Genomic DNA, 26,078 nt, shown 5'->3' with positions numbered 1-26,078 from the left:
ATTTTTTCTTGATAAAAGTTATTATGAACATTGATAGGATGAACTACAATCAATAATCAGATAATGATATAAACTATAGGACATTCTTGGTTCCAAAATAAATAATTTGTTACTAAACAAAATACCTCTCAAAATACTATTGGCTCTTATTCTTTTTTACTTCTATAACTTTTTTTTGATAACTGTCTAAACTCTTACTCTCCTGACAGTGTAATTTTTTGTCACTGTGTCTGCTCCTAAAAGGGTTTAATCCTCCTAGTTATGTTTGCTTAATATTTTTGTTAGTTTTGAAACCTACGATTGTTTGTAAACAATTTCATATTGGAATTACACATGGAGCAAGAGTGAATGTCCCTGAATGGGAGAGCCAGCATGGTCTGAAACGAATTTGTGATATATACAGAAACTTTTGTCCTTATTTCTTACATCTCGGTCATGTTCAGAGTAGCTGAGATGGAAGGTAACTGATTTCATGGAATGGCAATGCACTATTTCACCCTAACATAATCACTGGACCTGCATACATTCTAAATATAAGTTACTGCACAAATGTTTGCTCTTGAATTTACTGAAGGATTTATGTTGTTTCTCTTTTCAATTTGTATTAAGATAACAAAAGGCAAAAGGGAAAATTTGATTGTTAAACTATGGAATCATGTTTTGACAGGATTAAACTACATAATTTGGCATTAGTTTCAAAATTGGTTTCTTAAAACACTAAACATCAAAGCCAATATGAATATCGTATTATTTAAAAAATTGAGAATGTTTGATGATCCAAGTAGCTTAATTTCACACTCTCATTCGTTGATTCAGCAAACATTTATTGAGCATCTGCTAACCATTAGATTTTTAGGACTATGCATTGAAAATTCAAAAATAGTGTTCCCTGCTCTCTGGATTGATGTAGTCATCTCTGAAGACACAGACATGAAAATAACATGGACAGAGGGTGGGGTATTTTGAATTTCGTAATAGAAATGTACACTAGCCTGAGTGGTAGCATAAAGGAAAGACTGCTTTATTCTACAAGGGGAAGAATTAAAAAAATTAATAAATGAGAAGAAAATATGTTGACAAAGTTTTTATATCATAAAATAGATCCTGAATATTACCTGAATATTTAATTCAGTGGCTCCAGTATAAAATGTAATCTGTGCTTTGAACCATATCTGAAAACTAGTTTATTATTTTAACAAATACTTATTGAATGCCTCTTAGGTGTTAGGACCTGGTCTCTATGCTGGGAATCTGAAGGTGGGGGCAAGGTGAATGGGTCCTGATTTCTGCTTCATGGAGCTTTCAGCCTGAAGAGAGATGCAGACAATAAACCAGTAAACACATGAGTAAATAGAGAATTAGAAAGCATGAAGGGAGAGAACAGGGTGCTATTAACAGTGTTAATAGAAACTCATTTTGAGCAAGGAAGGTTTTGTAGAAGGACAAATGGAAATGACATTTAGGCCAAGTCTTCCCAAAGATAGATGAAGAATGAGGGCAAAGGTGTACAGGCATAAAAAGCAGCATGTATGACACCCCCAAGGGGTGCAATCTTGGTGTGTCGGTGAACTCATGAAGTCAGAGGGCAGCTTGTACATGAGGGGCAGATGGGGAGCATCCATTTGTGGAGACAGGCAGCGGCCCTGTGAGCATGGGCCTTAGAGCATGCAGCTTCAATTCTGTTCCAAGCCCGAAGAGAAACTATGAACGAAGTTTGGACAAGAGCAGAGATCACATAATTTACATTTGAAAATGATTACTCTGGCTTCAGAGACTTTGAAAAAGCCAAAAAATGAAAACAAGGAGACCAATTAGAAAACTGGTACATTAAAAAAAGAAAAAAAGAAAAAAATTAAAGAAAAGAAAACCGGTACATTGACTCCAGCAGGAAGTGAAGGTAGCTTGGCAAGAGTGGAAGTAACGAAAAGGGGGGATCCTTGAGATCTCTTTGAACGCCCAAAGACGCTATCATCCCTGGAAGCTAGTTGTCTGGGCCTTTCCATAAGTAACTTCATCCTCCTCTAAGGGCACTGGCAGCCCAGTGGGAGCTTCCACACACAGATAGAGGCCAGAGTCAGGCTCTCTGGCTTCCAGTTCTAGTCTGAAACTAGCTGTCTGACTCTAGGCAGATCACTTACCTCTTCTATGCCTTTGTCTCTCCTTCCGTGTAAAATGGAGATAATAACAATACTGCATAGAAGGTTGTAAGGATTCAATGAGTAAATCTACTTAAGGCCTTAGAACAGTGCCTGACACGACATCCGCACTATGTTAATATTCGTTATTGCTGTTTTACTCTGAGAAAAATGTGTTACTAGGCACTTTGTCCATATATTGCTAAGAGTTGTTTTTCCTTAACTCACAGGTAATAGATCCTGAAGTTAACCAACAAATAGAATTTTAGTTTTCAGCTATACAGCTTAATCTTTTCTGATAAGGCACACATTTGCTTTTACACATATTTATATAGAGAATTTTCTCCTTTGGAAACCACATCGAATATGGATCTTTTCCCCCTTAGAAGCATGTATTAGGAATCTTAATCCTAGCCAAGAATTTGTCATCACTCGGAGTGCCCGTCGTGGCTCAGTGGAAACCAATCCGACTAGGAACCATGAGGGTTACGGGTTTGATCCCTGGCCTCGATCAGTGGGTTAAGGATCTGGCAACACCCTGAGCTGTGGTGTAGGTCACAGACGCGGCTCAGATCTGATGTTGCTGTGGCTGTGGCGTAGGCCGGCGGCTATAGCTCTGATTGGACCCCTAGCCTGGGAACCTCCATGTGCCGCAAGTGCAGCCCCAAAAAGCAAGAAAAAAAAAAAAGAGAACTTGTCGTCATTGATAATAATTTGGGCTAAAATATGCCAGATATATTAAACACCAATTATTGCAACAAATACTTCTTCATTAGCTATTTTGTAAAACAATTTTGAGGGATTATTTAGATCATTTTAAGATTATTGAAAAATTTAATGAAAAACAGGCGACAGGAATTGATCGAATGGCTTTCTTTTTTCTCTGTAACAAATGAGGCAAATTAAACATTTGAAAATCTCATTAAAGATTTCAAGTCCTCAGGTGGCATGTAGCCCGTGAGAAACTGAATAAGAAAATCTTTTATTTATCTTCTTTTATCTACTCTTTACCTGGTGCAGGAAAACAGAATTATCAAGAGTAGCCTAGAAAGGGAACAAAAATCACAATAATGTAGCCCAAGGTCTGTATGGGAGCATGGGGGAGGGGCACACCTCCTCCCGGCTGGTGGTGGTAGGAGATGTATGAGAATAAACGTGTGAATATAAACAGCTTCTCTCCTCTTCATGTTCATAAGACCTAAGGATGTAAATCCTTGGATGTGTAATTCTGGCAGAAAAGTGAAGCATATAGGACTTCTAAATAGCTTAAAATTTGTATACTGGACCTGGTTTGCAAGCACAACAGGACAGTTCATTACTAATTCATATAGAATATGCCCACAGAATGGCCTCTTCTCATTAGTTCCCCTCAAAGCTGTGGGCTCCAAAACAATGAAGCCAAACACTAATCTTGCAATTACTGTTGTGATTGCTTTTCTTTTTTAAATTTTTTTTCTTTTCTTTTTTCGTTTTTTTTTATTCTTTCTTCCCCCCCCCTTTGGCTTCTCCTGCAGCATATGGAGGTTCCCCAGCCAAGAATCAAACCTGCACCACAGTAGTGACCCGAATCGCTGCAGTGACAATGCCAGATCCTGAAGCTGCTGTGCCACAAGGGAACTTTTCTTTAGAGCATACTCTAAAGAAAATAGAGGGTAATCTCTCTTTCGAGCACACACACACACATCTCAATTATTGTTTCAGGATTATCCATCCTACACAGCCTTTGGCCAAAACCAGTATGCACAGTATTACTCCGCATCAACGTATGGCGCATATATGACATCGAATAACACAGCGGATGGCACGTCATCCTCCACCTCAACCTATCAGTTGCAGGAATCTCTCCCAGGACTGACTAGCCAACCAGGTACAGATCTTCATCCAGGTGAAATATTTTTATATGTTTTGATATGTCTGATAATCTAGAGAAAATGGAAACTTTTAAACCAAGGCTGAAAACTCCCAGATAATTATGCTGATGTTTCCTCTGTGCTGGTATCACTGTATGAGATGAGGCTCTTCGGGTATTTCAGAAAACCTTTCTTTTAGATGTGGAATAGTTAGGAGATTTTCATCTCAAATGACAAATGAATATGGAGATTGCAAGATAAGTAGATCTTTGGACAAAACTAATTATTTTGTGAATATCTTGACAATATAGAAAAGATGTGATATTATCTTCTTTGGTATAACTGATATTTCCTCTGTGCTTGAGAGTCTCAGGAGCTCCAGCCAGTGAACATTTCCTACATTTCTAGGATTTATAGGATCATTGGTAGGTAGTTTAGTGTCTTTGTCCGATTAGCACATATTGAAAATTCACTATGGAGTTCCTGTCGTGGCTCAGTGGTCAACGAATCCGACTAGGAACCATGATGTTGTGGGTTCGATCGCTGGCCTTGCTCAGTGGGTTAAGTACCTGGCGTTGCTGTGGCTGTGGTGTAGGCCTGCGGCTACAGCTGCAATTCGACCCCTAGCCTGGGAACCTCCATATGCGCAGGAGCGGCTCTAGAAAAAGACAAAAAAAAAAAAAAAAAAAAAATCTATTAAAAAAAAAAAAAGAAAATTCACTATTTTCTTCATTCCAAAAAACTTATATGCATTCTTGTTAGAATCATATTTGCTGACACACATTTAACACAGCTGAAGCATTTAAAGTCAAGTTTAATAGAGACTCATTTTAATCCTTCAAAATTCCAACAGGACCTTTTGGGGAAATTATCAAGATGGTTCTAAAATTATAAGGAAAGGCAAAAAAAACTACTAGAATAGCCAAATAATTTTGAAAAGTAAGAACAAAGTTTGAGGGCTCACGTTGCCAGATTTCAAAACTTATAAAATATAGTAATCAAGAATTTTAGTATTGGCAAAAGGGTTGGATACATATAGTAGTAGAATGGAGAATTCAGAATTATGTATGTATGTATTTTTATATATGCATATAACATACACTAAAAGTTGGAATTTTGACAAAGGTGCAAAGGCAATTAGAAAACGAATAGTGTTCAAAAAATGGTACTTGACTTGTAATTCATACCATATACAATACACGTAAAAACTGAAACTTCTAGAAGAAAACATGTAGATAATCTTTGTAGCCTTGGGTTATGTAAGGATTTAATATATATCACACTAAAAACACAATCCATAAAAGATAAATTAGACTTCATAAAACAAAGAACTTCTGCTCTTCAAAAGACACCATTACAAAAATAAAAAGATAAGCCACAGATTGGGAGAAAATGCTTGCAAAACACATATGTGATAAAGGTCTTTATCCAGAATATATAGAACTGTCAACACTCAATAAGAAAATTGAAGTTAATAATTAAAAAAAAATTTTTTTGCATTGTCTTTTCTTTTATTATATTCATTGTACTTCTTTTGAAATACTTTTTGTTGGTGTCCTAGAGTTTGCAATATACATTTGCAGCTGACATTAGTCCAGATTCAAATAACATTATACCATTTCATGAGTAGTACAGGTGCCTTATAACAGAGTATTCCCAGTTCCTCCCTCATGTCTCATATCCTTGCTGTCATTCATTTCCTTTATCCTATGCTATAATCACCCAATACATTGTTGCTACTATTATTTTGCAGTTATCTATTAAATTCATTAAGAATAAGAAAAATAAAAGACTTTTTAATCTATATTTTTTCCTTCTCTGATACTTTTCCTTTTGTTATGTAGATCTGAGGTTTTTGGTTTTGTTTTTGTTTTTGCTACACCTGAGGCATGTGGAAGTTCCTGGGCCAGAGATTGAACCTGCACCACAGCAGTGACCCAAGCCACCGCAATGACAATTCCAGATCCTTAACCCACTAGGACCACCAGGGAATTTCTAGATCTGAGTTTTTGACCTATATGATTTTCCTTCCCTCTAAAGAACTTGCCTTTAAAAGACCAGACCTCTGCCACAGCAGTGACTTGAGCCACAGCAGTGGCAATGCTGGATCCTTAACCTGGCTGAGCCACCAGGGAACTCTTTTATTTTATTTTATTTTTTATAATTCTTTTTTCTTTCAACATTTCAGTTTGGGTCATTTGCATTGACATACCTTCAAGCCCACTGATTCTTTCCTTGACTGTGTCCAGTCTACTGATGAGACTATCAAAGACATTCTTCTTTTCCGTTACAGTATTCTTGATTTCTAGCGTTTATTTCTCATTCTTAGAATTTCCACCTCTCTGCTTACATTACTCATCTGTTCTTTCTTTTTTTTTTAAATACCGCTAATATGTCCAATAATATTTTTTTTCTGACTTCAGAAGATCCAGACTCATCTCTGCTTCTTTTTTGTCCTGCTTTGGAAGGGAAAGAAAATAGGGACACCTGGTCATATGGCCACTGTAAATTCCTTCTTACTGGACCAATGGTTCCAAGAAGATAAAAAGGCCACTAAACAGTTATGTATTGAGTGCCTACGAGGTATTAGGCACTGCTGATGTTTCAGTAGTGAGTAAGTTCTTTGCATACATTTAGCTTCCATTTAGCAAGCAAGATAAAGATCAAGCAAATAATTACAATAGTATGGATGTCAAGAAAGGGAAAATGCTAGATAATATGGGGAATATTAACAAGAAAACTGATTTGAACATGAAGTGACAATGAAACCGATACTTTAAGCAACAGCTACAATGTGCTTCATATTCATGAGATGGTAACAGTCTTTCTTTTTGGTTCCCTCTTCAGAATATCCTCTAATATAATTGCAGACCCAAAGGAAAATAGTTAGTAGGTATACTAGACTTAGCCTTTGATGTCTCTTCTATCAGTTTCTTTCCCTTATCTTCCTTCTAGACACTCGCTCCTATGAGCATACAGTGCCTTGGAATCTCTGGTCCTCATTCCCTCCTTATAGGCTTTCCATCTAGCCTCCATGTCCCTTAGCAACAGTATCCTATGTAGGGCCAGGGCAAAAAGGAAGGCAAGTGTTGCCTGGGGTGCAGAATTTACTGAAACGTTCAGTTTCAGGGTCCTTAAATGTTGCATCCCTGGCACTTCATGTGCCTTATCCTCCTCCCAGCCCAAATCCCATGTTCCAATCTGTCCTTATCCTTTTTGAGTATATGCTTACATTTCATTAAGAATCTTATCTCTTTTTTTTTTTAAGGGCTGCACCCTCGGCATATGGAGGTTCTAATTGGAGCTACAGCTGCCGGCCTACACCACAGCCACAGCAACGCCAGATCGGAGCCACGTCTGCGACCTACACCACAGCTCACAGCAACACCGGATCCTTAACCCACTGAGCAAGGCCAGGGATTGAACCCGCAACCTCCTGGTTCCTTGAGGGATTCGTTTCCGCTGCGCCACACGAGAACTCTGAATCTTATCTTAGTTAAAAGAAAAAGATTTTTCAGAATCCCTGCTTACCAAATAGTGAAAACAGTTTAGGTAAGGAGTTTTCGACATTCTCATCACACCGTGAAAGATTTTTCTCACCGGTGAGTGCATGAGGAAGACAGGGTAGGGTAACTATTCAGAAGCAAAACCACAGAAGTATTTGATCACCAAGATATTAGAGACTGAGTGATGGACAAGCAGAGTGTTTTTGAATTTACAAGAATTGAGCTACCATGAAGGAAAACCATTTATGTACTCAAAAATGGTTTATGCTGGGTAGAACTTGAAGTAAAAGATTGATTTTGTTCTAATTTCAATATGACCGCTAGAGTTTCTATGCAGGAAAGACACAGGTGGATACTTTCTGTTAGCTAAAGAACTAGGTAACTATTTTATTTATATTAAAAATACTAAGTGCAGAAGGTATGTAGATATTCTGAGTGTGTGACTTTGAATATGACACATTCATGTGTGACATTCTCACAGTCACTATCAGAATACTATAATTTCTTCAGCCTTCCATTGGTGGCTAATGCCAACGAATATGGTTTGACATAATTTTTAGATCTTCTGAGACTTTCTGTTGAATTTAAAGAAATTATTTAGACTCGTAACTATATTTTTCTCTCAGCCAAAATCAGAACAATACACATGTCTAGATCTTTAAGGAATTCTCTGACTTTCAGACTTTCAGTCAAGGTAGTTTTAAGTTTGATTTTGCCTTTGCAGATCTGACATGAATCCAAAAAGTAAACAAATTCAAAACTATGGGATTTTTCTTTATTATTGTTGAAATCTGAGATATTTTGTTTAAGGGTATGAAAAGTATTTTCCATTGACTGGCTCTGCATTTTCGACTTACAGCGGAGACCTAGCAAGTAAATCCATAGTTTTTCATAAATCACTCACTGTTGACTTCTCCCATGTTTAAAATGGAAACATACTTTATGTTCTATAAGAGACAGCTGGTTGTTCTGATTTAGTGATAAACCTAATGAAATAAAGTTGGATCTAAATATCCAAACTTGGAAGGTGCAGTTTCTCATTAAAGTACTGATTAAAAGATAATTATTCAATCATGTATAGTGTTGGCCCAGGAAAAAGCCTAAGGCAATGGATAATGACTGATGTTATTTGGAAATTGCAAATAGCATTCAGTTATTTAGTTTACCTTATTAGGTAATTTGACAGTGTATTTAAGGAAATATTACCATGCTGATTAAGAACAGATACTTTTAGTTCTTTATCTTTAAAATGATCTTTCCTTGCCTTTAACAGAAAGATTATCCTAGGTGTATTTTATTTTTGATTTGCATTCAGAATGTTTGGTGACTGATGAGTACATTAAGCTTAGTGATATTTTCGTAGCTCTTCCTTTTTAAAATTTTAAACATTCTTGAAATTAAATATAACCAGCAATTTGTCATAATATTGTTTTGTACTCTGAGACCTTGGCAAACATTACAATACATTAGCTAATTAAACTTTACAAGTGCTTCAGAAAAGTAAAGGATTTAGTAAGATCACTTCATTCTTTGAAAAGAAACCAGTTTCTTAGGCAGAACTCAGTAGATTTTCCGTATCTTCATGGCATTTCACATAAGGTCAGGAAGGAGAGCCAAGTGCTAGTTCATTTCATGGAAGTTAACAAGAGGATTTAGATGGAAAGGATTGACCACATTTAACTTCTCTGCCAATTTGCATTTTCTCTACCTACAGTATTTATGTGTCCTAGTGCAATAATCTTGAGTGAAATTTACAGAGGTACTGGAATTAACAGGTTTCTCCTTTAAAAAAACACACACACACAAAAGTCAACAGATATCTAATGACTGGTTGAGCTCAAGTTCCTGGTTTTCCCTTATCAGAAGAAAAGATAGAACTGCAAAAGATGTGGAGGTCAGTACGGTTCCATCTGGGTGGTTGCTGTAGAAACCCAAATACACAGCCCTGTCCTCTTTAGGACCTGCACTTTGACTTTGATGTTCTTCCGATGAATTCCTTGGCCCTTACTCTCACAGAAATTGTATAAAGTCTATATAACTCTTTTGATCAGTAGAAACAGACACAGGTTTGACCTATGTGTAACCTGGATGATCTGTTGCTATTTTGGGGGAGGAAGTGTTAAAGCAGGAGTTCTGGAATCATACCAGCATTTCACATACAAGCTATGTCATCTTGGTAAGTTAATTAAGTCCCACACATCTGCAGTTTTCCCATTATTAAAAGAGGATATGAAGGACCAAATTCACTAGGTCGAAGTGAAGTTTAAGTTACATGTGTATATATGTATGCATTGTGTTTGTGTGTGTAAAGAATATTTCACAATAAAGAGCTATGACAAATCAATAAGAAAAAATATCCTGTTTTTAATTAGCCAAAGATGTAAACATTTGCTTCATAGAGAGATAATAACAAATGAGCAAGAAACAAACAAAATAGTGTTCTACATCATTACTTATTAAGAAAATGCTAATTAAAACTACAGTGAGGTACCACTGTACCTCCACAATTGCTAATATAAAAAAGACTAGCAAGTATTTGCAAGGATGTAGAGCAATTGGAATTCTCATTGCTAGTAGGAGAGTCAATTCAAACGACCACTTTGGAAAAAGATGCTCAGTGGCTACTGAATGTAAACATATGCCTTCCTTCTGACCCAGAACTCTCACTGTCAGGTAATACATATATATACAGGGATATACTAGGAACAGGACCTTATGTCCATAGAATGTTTACAGCAGCTTTATTCATAGTTGCCTAAAACTACAAATAACACAAATGTTCATCAACAGAGTAGATACATAAAGCTGAGTATACATATATACATATATCATAAAGTTACAACCACATTAAGAAAAAAACAACTGATCCAAGCTACAATAGGGATGAATCTCACAGACATAATGAGCAGTGACTTTAGTCAAATACATATCCCTATAAACTTTTTAAAAAAGGAGTTCCTGTCATGGTGCTGCGGAAATGAATCCATCTAGGAACCATGAGGTAGCGAGTTCAATCCCTGGCCTCGCTCAGTGGGTTAAGGATCTGGCATTGATGTGAGCTGTGGTGTAAGTCACAGACGCGGCTTAGAGCTGGCATTGCTGTGGCTGTGATGTAGGCCAGCAGCTAGAGCTCCAGTTCAACCCCTAGCCTGGGAACATTTATTTGCTTCAGGTGCAGCCCTAAAAATAGCAAAATAAATAAATAAATAACATCTCTCAGTAATTTAGAATCGGTGGTATCAAGTCCTGCTTTTATCGAGACTCAGATACTTCCTATAATGAGTCTTTTCCCTTCATCCTTCTACTCTTTCGTTCCCTCACTGCGATAGCTGCTGGCTTCCATTATCTGAGTAGCTGAGTCGTACCTGCCAAACTCTTTCTTATGGATCGTCAGCAACCAACCCCCTGGATCACAATAACCTGGAGATTTTGCAAGCTTTTGTCATTTTCCTCTTTCACTGTTGCAAAAACAAAGCTGCCTGATGAGAGTTAACTCCTGAAAATTGACCTGTAATGGATAGAAAGACAGGTTTGATGGAGTGTCATCCAAAAATTTTTATAAGCTTAATGTTATGGGTTAATTTGAATCGGCATTTTATTTGAAAAAGAACATTTGATTTGCAAGATATAGTAACCCTGGGAAAATCTTTTTTATGTCTTTATGTATTTATTTATTTATTTTTAATTTCTTTTTTTATTGTTATTTCCCCCAACACACTTTTTTTTTTCCACTGTACATCATGGGGACCCAGTTACACACACACATATACATAATTTTTTCTCCCATTGTCATGCTGCGTTGTTTTACAAAAATAACTGAAAATAGAAAAAAAGTCTATGTGATTTTTTTAAAAAGTAGATGTGTGTTTAAACACCCAAATCCTCATTTAAGGCTTATACAAGTAAGCTGAAACATAATTTACTGTAAGATAGGGTTATATTCAACCTCATAGCGAAAGAACCTTTTGTTATACTTTCTACTCTCAAGTAATCAATAGCAGAAACCCATGCAATGAACTAGCAGTATTTTAAGAGCAAATATTTTTTGGAGTACAGACATATTTTTTTTTTATGCTATCCAGACATGCACAGTGTTTCCCACGGAAAACATTTAACCTTTAAAAATGATTAGAGGTTAGCTATGCAAAAATTACTACTTACTTAGAACATCTCAGAAAAAAAGATGACCTAAGTATTATCTAGTTTGTTTAGATTTGTTTATTTAGATTAATAATTGCTTGGATGTCCTCATAATTATTTTATGCTTATTTTGTGATAAAGCACAATAGTTTTAACATCTTTATGTTTAAAAATAGTGTAACTTAAGTTTAATATAGTTTGCCTTTGGACAATCCTAGACATTTTAACTTATTTAAATTAAGTATAAATCAGATTTATCTCAGTAATTTAAAAAAGGTAGCTGCTGTTACCCATGCCTTTGTATGCAAAGAAAGAGATTCAGAGAAATTAACATACTTGAAGCCATACAGTTGGTCCGACTCTTGTCATTTGTGAGGTCTTACTGCACCTCACTGTTGCCGCTGTTGGTTTAACATCCCGTCCCACAGATTCTCCTACTGTACCCGAGAAGATGCTCCACCATTAGCTTTAGATGTGTTAGACTTTCAAGTACCTATGGAACATGCAGAACCCATCTAAATACAAAGTCTGAAATTTAGGATGTAGCCTGGGATGACATATGACTTGAAAGTGACTACCCTCTGAGAGGTGAGATTGCCCGTGTGGTGTGGAGTGAGGATAGCGATCCGAGGATGGAACTATCCTTGGATCAGCATGTAAGGAATGAGAAGAGGAAAAGGAGTCTGTGTCTCCTAGCAGACAAAGGAGTCTGTCTCCTAGCAGAGAAGGACTCATGAGAAATGTTCTAGAGCATGCAGGATATCAACTGCTAAATAACAGTTTTGCAAAGCTGGTGTTTATTTAAGAGGGCCCTACACAGCACAAAGATCCAGGAAGGACTGAGTCTGTCCATTGCATTTGTCATTTAAGTAATTACTAGGAACTGTGTGTCAGCGTAGTTTTATCACATGCACAAAACTGAAGCCAGATGATGACAAATCGGGTGGCAGGTAGTGGAGACAAATGCGCCGTCCATTATTGTAGCCTCTGGCCACATGGTCTAGTGAGCACGTGTAATGTGGCTGGTACAGATTGAAGTCAGCTGTCAGTGTAATAGGCACAGCATTTTGAAGACTCAGCATGAAAAAGAGATTATATAAAACATGTCTCATAATGTTTTATATTTATTACATGCTGAAATGATCATGTTTTGGATACATTAGATCAGTCAACATATATGAATAAAATTAATTTTACATGTTTCTTTTTACACTTTTTAATGTGGCTTCTAGAACCCTTTATACCTGTCATTACATTTGTGGCTCACGTATTCCTGTTGGTATAATGTGACTGGTATGCACTATTCTTTTAAGAAGGGTCCTTTAAAAAGAGAAGATAGCAAGCAGATAGCTTTTAAAATAAAAAGGCAGGGTCAAAGGGAAGGACTTTTTAACCCATCTGTTCCCCAGCCCCACCCCAACCCCCAGAAAAAGGAGAGGCTGAAGGGAAGCAAAGAGTTTGACTAATGGCACATGATCCTTACTAGATGAGGCAGGGAAGTCATGTCTGCAGGTGGAAGGATGGGCTCTTGTCCTCTGATATAAGGAGGTGAGAACAGATCTAAATTTAGATAAATATGTAGGTGAGGAATAGAGACAGGAAGTTGAGAGCATCTGGAGTACAAAAGGTGTTTAGGTTTAATAGATCAAAACTAGGAGAAATTTGTGTGATCTGTAAAACTTTGACTGCATTAGGATTTTGTGTATTCGGAATTATAAATCTTTTTTTTGTCACAAGGCACTTTCTGCTGTAGAAGAATTTGTCAAGATCATGAATGAGGAAGCCTCATATCTGAACTAAAAATGAAATGCTGTTCCTGACAGTTCTGTTTTTTACAGGAGAGTTTGACACCGTGCAAAGCCCCTCCACACCCATCAAAGATCTTGATGAGAGAACGTGCAGGAGTTCGGGGTCAAAGTCCCGAGGGAGAGGCCGGAAAAATAACCCTTCCCCACCTCCCGACAGTGACCTGGAGGTAAGCTGACTTACCCTTAAACGGTGTAATATGATGTTTTATTTTACTGAGAAATATAGTATATATTCCTCTTAGTTCCATAAAGTTTCAGATTTAAAAGAAAAAGATATACCATGAAATGAGCGGCACTACTTTGGAGCAGGCATTTCCCAGCTCTAAAATTTGAGATTTTGTCCATATTAATGGCAAAATAAAACCAGTAACAACTTGGGAACGAGATAATGCTCTACAAATTCTACACCTGAAATAGTTGCAGTTTTGATCCAAAAGACACAAACAGAAGGCACAAACAGAAAATTTAAAAATAAAGCCATTGTTAGTGGAATAATTACCCGAGAAGCACTCTCCTTGGGATTACTAGAATAACGAGCGATGTTTGTATGGAGATCAATACATTTTAAAAAGTAAATTATCTGTATGTAGAGGGAAAATTGTCTGAAAATAAGAAAATAAGAAAAATTCTAGTCATTTGGAGTTCTCATTGTGGTTCAGCGGGTTAAGAACCCAACCTGGTGTCCGCGAGGATGCGAGTTCGATCCCCACCTCAATCAGTTGATGCAAGCTGCAGATGCCGCTCGGATCCACTGTGGCTGTGGCTGTGGCACAGGCCTCAGCTGCAACTCCATTGGATCCCCTAGCCTGGGAACTTCCATCTGCCATGGCTATGGCTGTATAGAGAAGAAAAAAGAATTACAGTCACATGATACATACACATGTTAAAATTTTTATACCTGTAAAACTTCGTGTGTCATTTTTCCAGTTGGGGGGTCTATCTTTTGTGATGTATCCATACTAAGCAGGTTTACTTTTGTTAATGAAACATCAGAAGATACTCTTCTTCACCATAGTATGTTACATCTTACACAGATGCATATTTTAATTATAAAAAAGTTAAACATATCCAGATTCAGTAAAGTCAGGTATTTGTCATTGTACCTCTTCATAAGAGATCATTTCCTTTATGTGAACCACAGTAGCAGATTCAGATGCCTTCAAGAACCCAGCAGGTGTTGGGGAGCACTGGCCAGTCTAATGGGGCCGCTTCATCCCTGCCACATGGAAGGTCAGCCAGCACTGTCACAAACTGCAAGTCTGTCTAATGCAGTCAGAACCTTGAACTTTGTGTGAAATCTTCTAATCTTGAAATGGTGATCAATAATTTGAAATCTTTCAAAGCACCATGTAGGTCAAACAGCCCATCTCAAGACCTAATCTAACTCAGGAGTCCACATTTTACAGTTTCTATTTAGGAATTGTTTATTGATTCTTTCAAATATTTTTGGGGAATTCCTGTCATGGATCAGCAGAAACGAATCTGACTAGTATCCATGAGGATGCAGGTTCAATCCCTGGCCTCACTCAGTGGGTTAAGGATCCCACGTTGCCATGAGCTGTGGTGTAGGTTGGAGACGTGGCTCAGATCTGGCATTGCTGTGGCTATGGTGTAGGCCAGCAGCTGCAGCTCCGATTCAACCCCTTGCCTGGGAACTTCCGTATGCTGCAGGTGCAGTCCTAAAAAAGACATTTTTATATTCGTAAAAAATGTAATTCTTTGCATGAATTGCAAAACTTCATGATGCTATGAGACATAAAATTTTATGACAGCACACTTCTGTCATAAAGTCCAAATGTGTCTTTTTGAGTATTAACTGCAAGTATACATTCATGTGAGTTCATTCAAATTAGGACATCTGATTTTTAAGTTTATTATTTTTGTGTGTCACTCTTGCTCCTCAGGTCTTACAGGGGTTAGGTCTGGCAAATACGGGAAAAAATTAATGAAGTGGCATAAATTTCTACATAATGGTATCAGGATTATATCCAACAACAAAGCAAGGTATTTTCTACTTGTGGAGAGATTTCTCTTTCCTTACACCTTGGTAATTCTTTGATATTTATCTTTTTCTGCAGCGTGTGTTTGTCTGGGACTTGGATGAAACCATCATTGTTTTCCACTCACTGCTCACAGGATCTTATGCCCAGAAGTATGGCAAGGTAAGGAATCAAGAAATTTTACCCTGAGATACCTGTTAGAATATTGTTTTGAATAAAATCAAAAGCCTTTTAAAACTACATTTAAATGCTTTTATCACCGTCTGCTAAATCCACTCTCGTTTCTTTTCAGTAGACTGTTGTTCTTTAATGTGAACTGGCAAATTTTAGGAAACTCAGTTAGAATTGTATGTTTTTTCTTTCTTCGTAATAACTGAGTTTTCTACGTGAAGAATCAAGGTATTACTCTGATACAATTATTTTAGAAAATGTTTTTGTAAATTGAAATGGACTTTAAACGTTATAAAACATATATTATCTTCTAATAAGGGAACTTTAAGAAATTATTTGAATTAATTTGTTGCACCAAATGTTGCTGCAGAATGCGTTTGAAAGAGGGAGGAATATTTTGTCTGACAGACCCTTTGGGTTTAAATGAATATAAGTATTTTTGGTAACTTTGAGGAAGCGTATTATAGTGACTGTGGATAACACCCCCTCACACACACAAGTTCAGAGACAGATAATCTCATTTCCTTCATCTCTTACCATTATTTTCATAGTTAGCTTGCTTCTTGTAACAGTGTTGTTTTACATGTGTGTGAGGCTGTTTGAAAGATTGATGGACCTGCAGCAGGCTTTTCAGCTGGAAACGCAATAGTGTACACCATTACTGTTTGAGTTCTTTATTCTGTAAGATGCACAGTCTAACCCCTTTAATGACTCTATTCAAAGTTGTATCTAACTTTGGTTCCTTTTCCTATTGCATTTACAGAAGTGTCTCCCTATGTCTTTCGAGTGTCACATTATCTCCTAGGGTCTCGTGTCAGCTCAATATGCAGTTTTAAACAACTTGGTTAAGCCTTTTCTTCTAGACTAGTAGTGATGAACTAATTGCACTCAAATGATTCCTCCTAAGTTGCGCTCTTGGTAAATCTGCATTGCATTTGATTTTTAGTATAAGTAATAAATGTTGCTAAACAGATTTGAAAGGTATCAATTTTGTTTAATGACCATTTAGAAAAAGGAGTCTTAGCCTCTTTATCACAATCATCATCATCATCTAAAACTGTGGACTCCAAAGCAGGAGATATGCATATGGACCAGTTGTACACAAGGTGCTTCACTGAGATAAGGAGAGACAAACACACACTTACACCTTGCATTTCTATTGTTACTGTTCCATAACGCACATACTTTATAAATACATGTAAGTGGTAGAATTGTATCTTAAATGTAAATACATGTAAACTTAAAAAATATGTTTATAATTTACAAATAAATCAATTATACATAAATTTGGAGAACACACTCAGAATTCTATTACGGATAGAGTATACAGTTTAAAAAGTTTCCAGACTGTAATCTAAAGCATTTTCTTCTGAAATAATTTTGGCTTATGGTGGAATACACAGTAAATCCTGTTGAACTCGTTCCAGTAATTTTTATTTTATTTTTTGAAGTAAAGTTGGTGTATAAAATTTCATGTTAGATATATGTTTAAAATAAATATTCTAACTTGAACACATAAATCCAAATAAAGTTCCCATCAAAACAGTCACCATCAGAGGCTATACCTAAATATCCGTGTTGCATCGTTGTGCTAAATCTGTGTTGTAACTCATCTTTTGGAATTACTTTTACATTTTTGAAATACTTCCTGACTTCAAACCTTCATCCTTTTGTGGTAACCTTGATCTTTAGAAATAGAAGGATAATTTGAACCCAAGACAATAAAGAGCATGGTCAAATTGTCACTCTAGTGAAAACTATAGTTTTCTTTTGTCAAAAATACCTTAAAGTTACTACCATCCAAGAACAGAGCATGGATTTCCATTTCAGATAAGAAGGGGTGTCAATAAAGAAGTAAAGAAAGGTGATGAGCCATAAAAAAAGAACACCAAATAACGAAGCTGCTTTTCTTGAGTGAATCATAAAATGGCTTTAAACGCAATTCCAAAGCAAAGTTCTCATGCTTCCCTCACCAGTTGGGCATCACTGAAATAACCCATCACCTTCTGGGATGGCCACCTGGTTATGCAGCATTCATTTCTCACACAATTGCCATTATTTTAAAGGTTTGTCACAAAGCTTTGCTGAAATAGAAAATAGAGACATTCTCTATCCTTAGAAGGGCTTAAGCAGCAGAGTTTGCAGAAAGAGTGGGGGTGAGTGAGGGGAAGAAGGGAACTAATGTTTATTTAATGCCCACGACGTACCAGGCCTTAAGCATCACAATCATTGTGACCGGAGGATTGTTCTCCCTGATCTATAGATGAGGAAATATGCTCAGAGAGGGAACAGAATGTATGCAAAGCCACGCAGCTAGTCCGTGGCAGAGAAGAGTCCTGGGGCCCTTTCTGCTACAGCACCTCACACTGCATAGACAATTAATTCTCCACGGACATAATATGTAAGTGACATGTCCTGAAAGGAGTAAGGACAATCAGTGAAGTCCTGTAGCGGCATTTGTGTGTGTTCTCCTTTAAGTTGGAATAATTCCAGTTATCATCTCTTGGACGATTGGGATGGTTTTCCATTAAAAGGAAAAAGTTAAGAAACATCCAGTGAAATAGAGTGTGGCAGGCAGACAGATATCGGCACCTCACGGTGATGCATGATAGGAAAAGGATTGGGGGCACCATGGAAGGGTGTGGGGACGCCGAGCCTGCATTTATAGCTCCTACCGTGCAGAGCACCTGTGTTTGGGATTTCAAGTAGTAGGGATGGGGGCTAAGGACAAGAGCATTTGAGTCAGAGAAACCTCCCTTTGAAAATCCAGTGCTGATGCTGACTGCTTTCTGACTCTGAGCAAATTACTTAAATCTTCAGTCTCAATTTCTGTAAAATGGGAATAATACTCTCTGTAGTGAATGAGAATTAAAGAGAACATGTTTAATGGTTTAGCACAAGACTTGGTGGGAATTATCACTCCAAATAATGACAACTGTGGAGTTGCCACTGTGGTGCAGGGGAATCGACAGTGTTTCTGGAGCTCTGGGATACAGGTTCAATCCCTTCCCTTGCTGCAGCAGCGTAGGTCACAACTGTGGCTCAGATCTGATCCCTGCCCTGGAAACGCCATACGCTGTGAGGTGGTCAAAAAAAGAAAAAATATTCATAACAGTTATTAGTCACTTTGACAAATATTATCCCACTTAATTTTCATGATTAATCTGCTGTATCTTACTGTGGTCCAAGTTCTGTGGATGAGCAAACCCGGGTTATTGGGGTTTAAGAAACTTGATCAAGGTCATGAAATGATAAGCACTATTACAAATATTGGAAACCAGGTCATTCTCATAACAAATCTTTGTCTTTAATACTATTCTCTGCTATTGGAAGGGGGCCTGCTGGAGGTGACCATGTTGAGTAATGGTTTGTTTACTCAGGAAAATTTTAAAAAATAAAGTGAACATGTTTTTAGGCTCTAATTTTTTTTTCTAATCAAAATTAAAATGCCTTTATTTAATTCCATGAAAAACAACTTAGATGACCTTATTTATTGATTATTATTATTATTACATTATTATTATTATTATTATTACTTTTTAGGGCTGCAACCACGGAATATGGAGGTTCCCAGGCTAGGGATCTGATGGGAGCTATATGGAGGTTCCCAGGCTAGGGATCTGATGGGAGCTGTAGCCGTTGGCCTACACCACAGCCACAGCAACGCCAGATCCTTAACCCACTGAGCAAGGCCAGGGATCAAACCTGCAGCCTCATGGTTCCTGGTCAGATTCGTTTCCACTATGCCACAATGGGAACTCCTGAATTATTATTTCTTAAAGTAAGTTGATCATTGACGTTTTTCTTAATGTCAGTAAGGAAATTGATGTTGCCTTTTAGCTAAACAAGGGATGTTATATCAAGCCCATCTTGTGAAGCTCATGAGAACCACGTGCAGCTCATGGGTCATTTGAAGGGGACAGAGAGGGCATTGGGTAGATTCCGCTCTTCCACACACTGTAAATGAACTCCAAGAAAAACAGTATCCACCTATCAAATATTTACTTAACACAGGCAGGCATGCTTCTTGCTTTCATGGAGCTTACAAGCAAAGAAAATCATTTCAGATTATGTACCTGCTATGAAGACAATAAAACTAGGTCAGAGAGTGAGTGACTGGGAGGTGATATTGATTCTGAGACCTGAATTACAGGAAGGAGCTAGCTGTGCAGATTAGGGAGAGAGGGGAGCAGAGGGAACCTTCCAGGCAGAGGACACAGAGGGCTCTGAGGCAGGAACAACCTTCCAGTATTCCCAGAATATAGAGGAGTAGTGTGGCTGGAAGGTTGTAAACAAGCGAGAGAGTGACACAAGGTAGAAACAGAAAAGCAGGCAGGGGGCTGCATCAGGGAGGGGTCTATGGCTGGGCATTTGGGATGTAGTCTAGATCCAGTGGAAGCTGTTGTGAAGATTTAGACTACATTGGGACATAGTAGTTTAAAATTGGCTGCTGTGTGGAGAATGGAGTTTGGAGGACCAAGGGCAGACACCAGGACTCCATTTCGGAGACTGCTGTGTAGTCCTTAAGATGTGGGAATGGTTTAGACTAGAACAGGGCTTCTCGAACTTTAGAATGTAGTTCACAGTAACCTGCAGGTTTTGTTGAACACAGAGGGCTGCTGCCCAGCTGCCGAGTTTCTGATGTTGTGGGACTGGGGTGGGGCCTGAGATTTTGCCTTTTGAATAAATTTCCAATAAAGCTGATGGACCATGCTCTGGGAACCGCTAGAATAGAGTATTTCCCCAACGTTTTTTCTTGGGAAAATGAGTTCTGAAATATGTTCATTGGTAGTCTTTGTGGGGTGGGGGAGGACCCATGGCCAAATAAATTTGAGGGATACTTGTATTTTATGGTCATCCAGGGCATGTTATCATCTTAAAGGTTCTGAAATGTTTTACAGTTAAAAATTGTTTGTAACCATGTTTAATCTTTCCGATCTCGAGTGTCTTAAGTAATGACCTTGAGCACTGACTGAAAGGAGGTCATTCTGGTGATCAGTTGACAATTCAGAAGGTCTTTGCACTGCTAATATCAAAAGTGACCAGGGCCATTATTGCTGCGGGGGTCGGTAGAGGGGCGGGGGGAGGAAAAAAGACCTCTGAGTCATGTAAAAGCTGTCTAATCTTAAAATTAATATCTTCAGTCCTTTGAATTCCTCAGATCCATCTCGTTTCCACATGGTGCATTTTTAGAATATAAACGTTTTATATAACATAGTGACTTGCAGGTATTTTCTTTTAGGCAGCAAATCTTTTATGCACATAGTGTATCATCCTGAGCATCTTTACATGAAACGGATAAGGGCAGACCTGCTCTAGGTGAAGTGTAGGAGTAGGGGCACTGGAGATAGCCATTTCCCTCATGTAGCCGACCCCTTCCCCCATTGTTCTCAGTCACCCCAAAAAGAGTTTCCTGAGTCCTGGAGGTTGCTCAGAACACCTTCTGTGAGGCCATAATCCAGCTGAAGGAGCACCAGCTAGAAGTTAGGAGGAGGTCCTGTGCCTGGATGAGCCTTCAGTTAGCCATAACCCGAGCCTGTATCCGCACCCGAACACAATTATAATCCATTTCCTTCCTGGGGTTACTGGAGGGATTAAATGAGGTAATGTAAATTTATAGAAGTGGCACTCAGCTCTGAAAACTATCATCTGTGTCCCATGCTGGAGAAATTTAATACGCTATTTCTCCCAAAAGGGGACATGACAAAGGCAGAAATTTCTAGATGCACAGAAGGTCAGTGTTTGTACAGAGTGGTACTGCAGTGGCCTGAAATATAGTGAGCTGGGATCGCAAATATAAGTGCCGGGGGTGTAACGTCATGTCCTGATGTGACCATACCTTACTACCTAGCTGCCTTTCTTCCTCTTTCTTCTCCACCCCCAACCCCTGTAAATAAATGACTGCATAAGTACCGCTTGTGAGCTCTTACTGTATGCCTGGCACTTTGCTAAGTGTCCTGTTAAACGCATTATCCCCTTCGCTTTCACCCCACGCTATGGGACTGGCACAATGTCACACAGCTCGAAAGTGGTGTGGCCAACCACCACCCACATCTCTTCCACCTGCTCTTAATCCTGTCCCTCTTTTTTGGTCTCATGTTTTTTTTCCCACCACCTTATAAAAATACAATTCGTGGAACATGATATTCTAAGAATGACATTTTACTCATAAAGTGTTCTGTACTCACTTGTGCATTTGAATTTTAAAAAACTTTAGAAAAATCCCGCTTCTGTTTAAAATAAATAATACTGGGGATTTTCCAAGGATCTTCTTAATATGTGCTCACTTTTGGACTCTGTTCAGTTGTCAGCACATCATGCGCTTTTCAAGCAACGCTGTTCCTGGGTATTTACCATGATGGCAGATGAGGGAGGTCGATGTGAGCGTTCTGCTTTCTTTGTAGCTGATGATGGGCTTTGCAGCTGGGCACCAGTTGGCATGTATGATTTTCAGCACCGCAGAACTCTGAAGTAGGAGTTTGTAAATTTGGCAGGCCCCTGTCCAGGAATCATGCATCATCTGTTAGAGTTTACGAAGATTATTCCTATTCCCTGATTAATTGTATATATTATTTTTAGCTGATAAGTTTCAGTAATTCCTCTTTGTTGGAGGGAGAGGGAAAGGAAGCTAAATAAATTGTGCTTTAGGGATTTGATTTATTTTGGAGCATTAATGTGTCATGTGCTATGAGGCCATGACTCTCTAAAGTTATTCCACTGGAAGGATGCAAAGGAAGTAGCCCAACTCAGGGAAAAGACTGAAGGAAAAGTGAATAGTTATCTTGTATTGTGAAATTGAAATTCAAGCTCCTAAAACTACTTGCTTCTTTTATGTATTTATTTTATTTTATTTATTTATTTATGTTTTTTTTGTCTTTTTGCTTTTTCTAGGGTCACACCTGCGGCATATGGAGGTTCCCAGGCTAGGGGTCTAACTGGAGCTGGAGCTGCCGGCCTGTGCTAGAGCCACAGCAACTTGGGATCCGAGCCACATCTGTGACCTACACCATAGCTCACGGCAATGCTGGATCCTTAACCCACCGAGAAGGCCAGGGATCAAACCCACAACCTCATGGTTCCTAGTCGGATTCATTAACCACTGAGCCACGACGGGAACTCCAATACTACCTGCTTATTTTAGAGAACATCTTATGTAAGAGCAGCACTGAAGAAATAATATGTTCATCAGGATAAAACTGTTGGTTACTTTCATAGTAAAAATCTACACACAGTTACATGGAAAAACTTTTGAAATAGCACTAGCTAGATTTTAAATTGTAAGATTCTCGTGAAGATAGGTACTGAATTACATGCATGTCAGCTAAGGAAAAGCAGCATGATTTAATAGAAAGGGGTTATAATTAATCAAGTGTTGGGATCTTGGATTGGAGCCCACTCTTTTGGCGGCCTGCAGGTTACCACCCACTCGGGACGTAATGGTTGGAGCCTTCTGAGTTTGGAGGGAGAAGGGATTTGAGCTTAAACTCTAGCCTAACCTCCTACTCTGCATGTGACCTTGGGTAGTTTATGTGGTCTTTATGAACCTCAATTACCTTTTCTGTAAAATGAGGGGAATAATAAATTAATAAGTTGATTAGAAGGGTTAAATGAGTCAGTGCATTAAAGTTCAGCACATTACCTACCAGAGAATAAACATTCACTAAGTATAACTTATTTTATTTGATTTCAGAGAAATATGAAATGTTGAGGAACTGAATTGGGGGAAAACTGGATGTTGTTTAAAGAAATGTATCTGTTGTTTTATCTCATAATGTGAGCGATTCTGCTCAGTGTTGTAGAGAAGAAGCCGGTATCTAAGAGAGTGGTCATGGTACATGTAAAATGAATGAATTCAGTATTTGCAAGTCTCAAAAATTTCAGTGTGTTTCATGATTGTTCATAATGTGTGTGTTTGTGTGCATGTATGTGTATGTAATAGTATGTGTGTAAATATAGTACAGTTGACCTGCAAACAATGCGAGGCTTAGAGATGCCCACCCCCCATGTAGTTGAAAATCTGGTTATAACTTTTGACACCTTAGAAACGTAATTACCAATAGCCTACAGTTAACTGGAAGCCCTCCCAATAACATAAACGGTTGATTAACACGTGTTTTGTATGTTGATATATTATATACTATATTCTTACAGTAAAGTAAGCTAGAGAAAAGAAAATCTTATTATGAACATTATAAACAAAAGACAGTACATTTACAGTGTTGTTTTTATCCATATTGCTAAGTTTGTTGTCGGGTTATAAGATTGTCTGTCAGTGCCTACAACAATATTGTCTTATATGATACAAAACACTGGCGATGTTACACAGATCACTAACACCAGACATAAAAAATGAAAAGATAATGTGAAAAAATTCATATTTATTTACAAGCATATTGATTTATGTATTGATAACAAAGCAGCAATATGATTACTTCATGGTAGCCTAAACATAATTAATACGATTACTTCACAGTAGCCTAGCCTATACACTAACGAAAGATTATAAACATTTTGTGGCATACAGTATTACATCATATTCATAATGCAGTAATGGAAACATCGTTACATTAAAAAAAAAAACTTACCTGTGATGATAGGCTGATACACAGTTTATTTTTTTTGTCTTTTGTCTTTCTAGGGCCACACTCACAGCATATGGAGGGTCCCAGGCTACGGGTCCAATCAGAGCTGTAGCTGCTCACCTACACCACAGCCACAGCAACACAGGATCTGAGCCGCACCTGCGACCTACACCACAGCTCACTGGCAATGCGGGATCCTGAACCCACTGAGCGAGGCCAGGGATCGAACCCGCGTCCTCATGGATACTAGTCAGGCTGGTTAACCACTGAGCCATGACCGGAATCCCCTGATACGGTTTCTCCAATTACTAGAGAGAGGGACATACTGTACAGTAATATAATTCTTTCAAAGTGAAGTTATAAAACAGTAAGAAAACTAACGCTTTACTAATTCTATACCACATATCTTGTTCACCTCCTGCCTCGGTAAGGCTGTCCACTGCAGTACAGGTCTTGCATGTGCTGTTCTATGTGATGAATCCCTAGGCAATGATGATGAGACAAAAATGAGTCATAAAGTTCCTGCTATGCAGTTATTAGAGCTTCACACAAAGAGCCACACATGCACCGTGGATCAGTTTAGTCACCATACGTCATGATGATCACCCTTCCTAAGTGGAAGCGGATCATCCTAAAGGTTTTCAAGCTGAGGAGGCCGAGGAGGAGGAGGAGGAGGAGGGAAAGGAAGGCTGGTCTTGCTCTCTCAGAGGTGGCAGAGGCAGAAGACGTGGAGCAGGTGGAAGCGGAGGCAGGGAGGGGGGCAGGCACACTCTGTGTAACTACAGAAATACATGGTAATTTGTCTGCCTTGTGCTTTTTCATTTCTTTAAAAAGGTGTCTATCTATATGATACCAAATCTTTCTCCCACCATTTGCTTTAGTGTCAGGGCCCATATCATAGAAGGCTCCATGTCAAAAGGATAATAATTGGAACACTTCTGCCAGTTTGTCAGAGGGCAGTTGGTTTTCTGGCACCACTTAATCAATGCTTTTTTCCTCCTCGTCCAGCACTGGTTTGGAAGCACTCATCTCTATCATCTTGTCCTGTTAACTCCTCTGGTGTGGTGTCTCTTGAATTTCTCCATGATCTGTATCTTGAAACCCTTACCCCTAACATTTTTTTTTTTGCCATAGCCACAATCTATTCCATGATTTTATCTTTTTTGGTTTTTTGTTTTTAATTAATGAATTGATATTTAAGTTTTATTGAAGTATGGTTAATTTACAAGGCTATGATAATTTCTGCTGTATGACAAAGTGACCCAGTCGTGTGTGTGTGTGTGTGTGTGGTGTGTGTGTGTGAGTATACACACACACATATCCATTCCCTCCGATTCTTTTCCCTCATAGATTATCACAGAATACTGGGTGGAGTTCTCTGAGCTATAGCAGGTCCCCTTTGGCCAATTGTACTATATATCTCAGTGTACACATGCCAATCCAAACCCCCATCTATCCCTTCCATCTCCACCCCATCCCTTTGATAACCATAAGTTTTTCAAAGTCTCTTTCTGTTCTGCAAATAAGATCATTTATATCCTTTTTGTTTTTAGATTCCACATATAGGTGATACCATATGATGTTTGTCTTTCACTGTCTGACTCACTTCACTTAATATAATAGTTTCTAGGTCCATCCATGTTGCTGCAAACAGCATTCTTTTTAATGGCTGAGTAATATTCCATTGTTTATATGTACCACATCTTCTTTTTTCCAGGATTTTTTCATTGCCTCTATCCTAAATCCTGTGAAGTCAGCTACAATATATAGACACGTGTTCTTTAGCAGGAATTTGTTGTTTCTGGCATGATGGCTTTCAGGGCTTTTTTTCTATACCAATGATAACATTTTCTTTTTTAAAAGATTATTATTTTTTCTATCATGAT

General features: G+C 38.2%; 1 protein-coding gene across 23 annotated transcripts in view; it reads left to right on the top strand.

Annotated features, from left to right (window-relative positions):
• EYA4 (EYA transcriptional coactivator and phosphatase 4) overlaps window positions 1-26,078 on the top strand; it is a 314,810-nt gene that overhangs the window by 253,950 nt on the left and 34,782 nt on the right. For 12 of the 23 annotated variants that reach the window (XM_021087789.1, XM_021087721.1, XM_021087726.1 and 9 more), the window contains 3 exons: window positions 3,837-4,020; window positions 13,470-13,606; window positions 15,518-15,601. In XM_021087789.1, coding sequence (XP_020943448.1) covers window positions 3,837-4,020; window positions 13,470-13,606; window positions 15,518-15,601 — 405 coding nt within the window. The remainder of the gene's footprint in view (window positions 1-3,836; window positions 4,021-13,469; window positions 13,607-15,517; window positions 15,602-26,078) is intronic. The other 11 variants (XM_013988217.2, XM_013988221.2, XM_013988212.2 and 8 more) reach the window with 1 other exon arrangement.

This window comes from Sus scrofa, chromosome 1, assembly GCF_000003025.6.
Source record: "Sus scrofa isolate TJ Tabasco breed Duroc chromosome 1, Sscrofa11.1, whole genome shotgun sequence".
Classification (NCBI taxonomy): domain Eukaryota; kingdom Metazoa; phylum Chordata; class Mammalia; order Artiodactyla; family Suidae; genus Sus; species Sus scrofa.
This window is presented reverse-complemented; position numbering and strand designations above follow the sequence as displayed.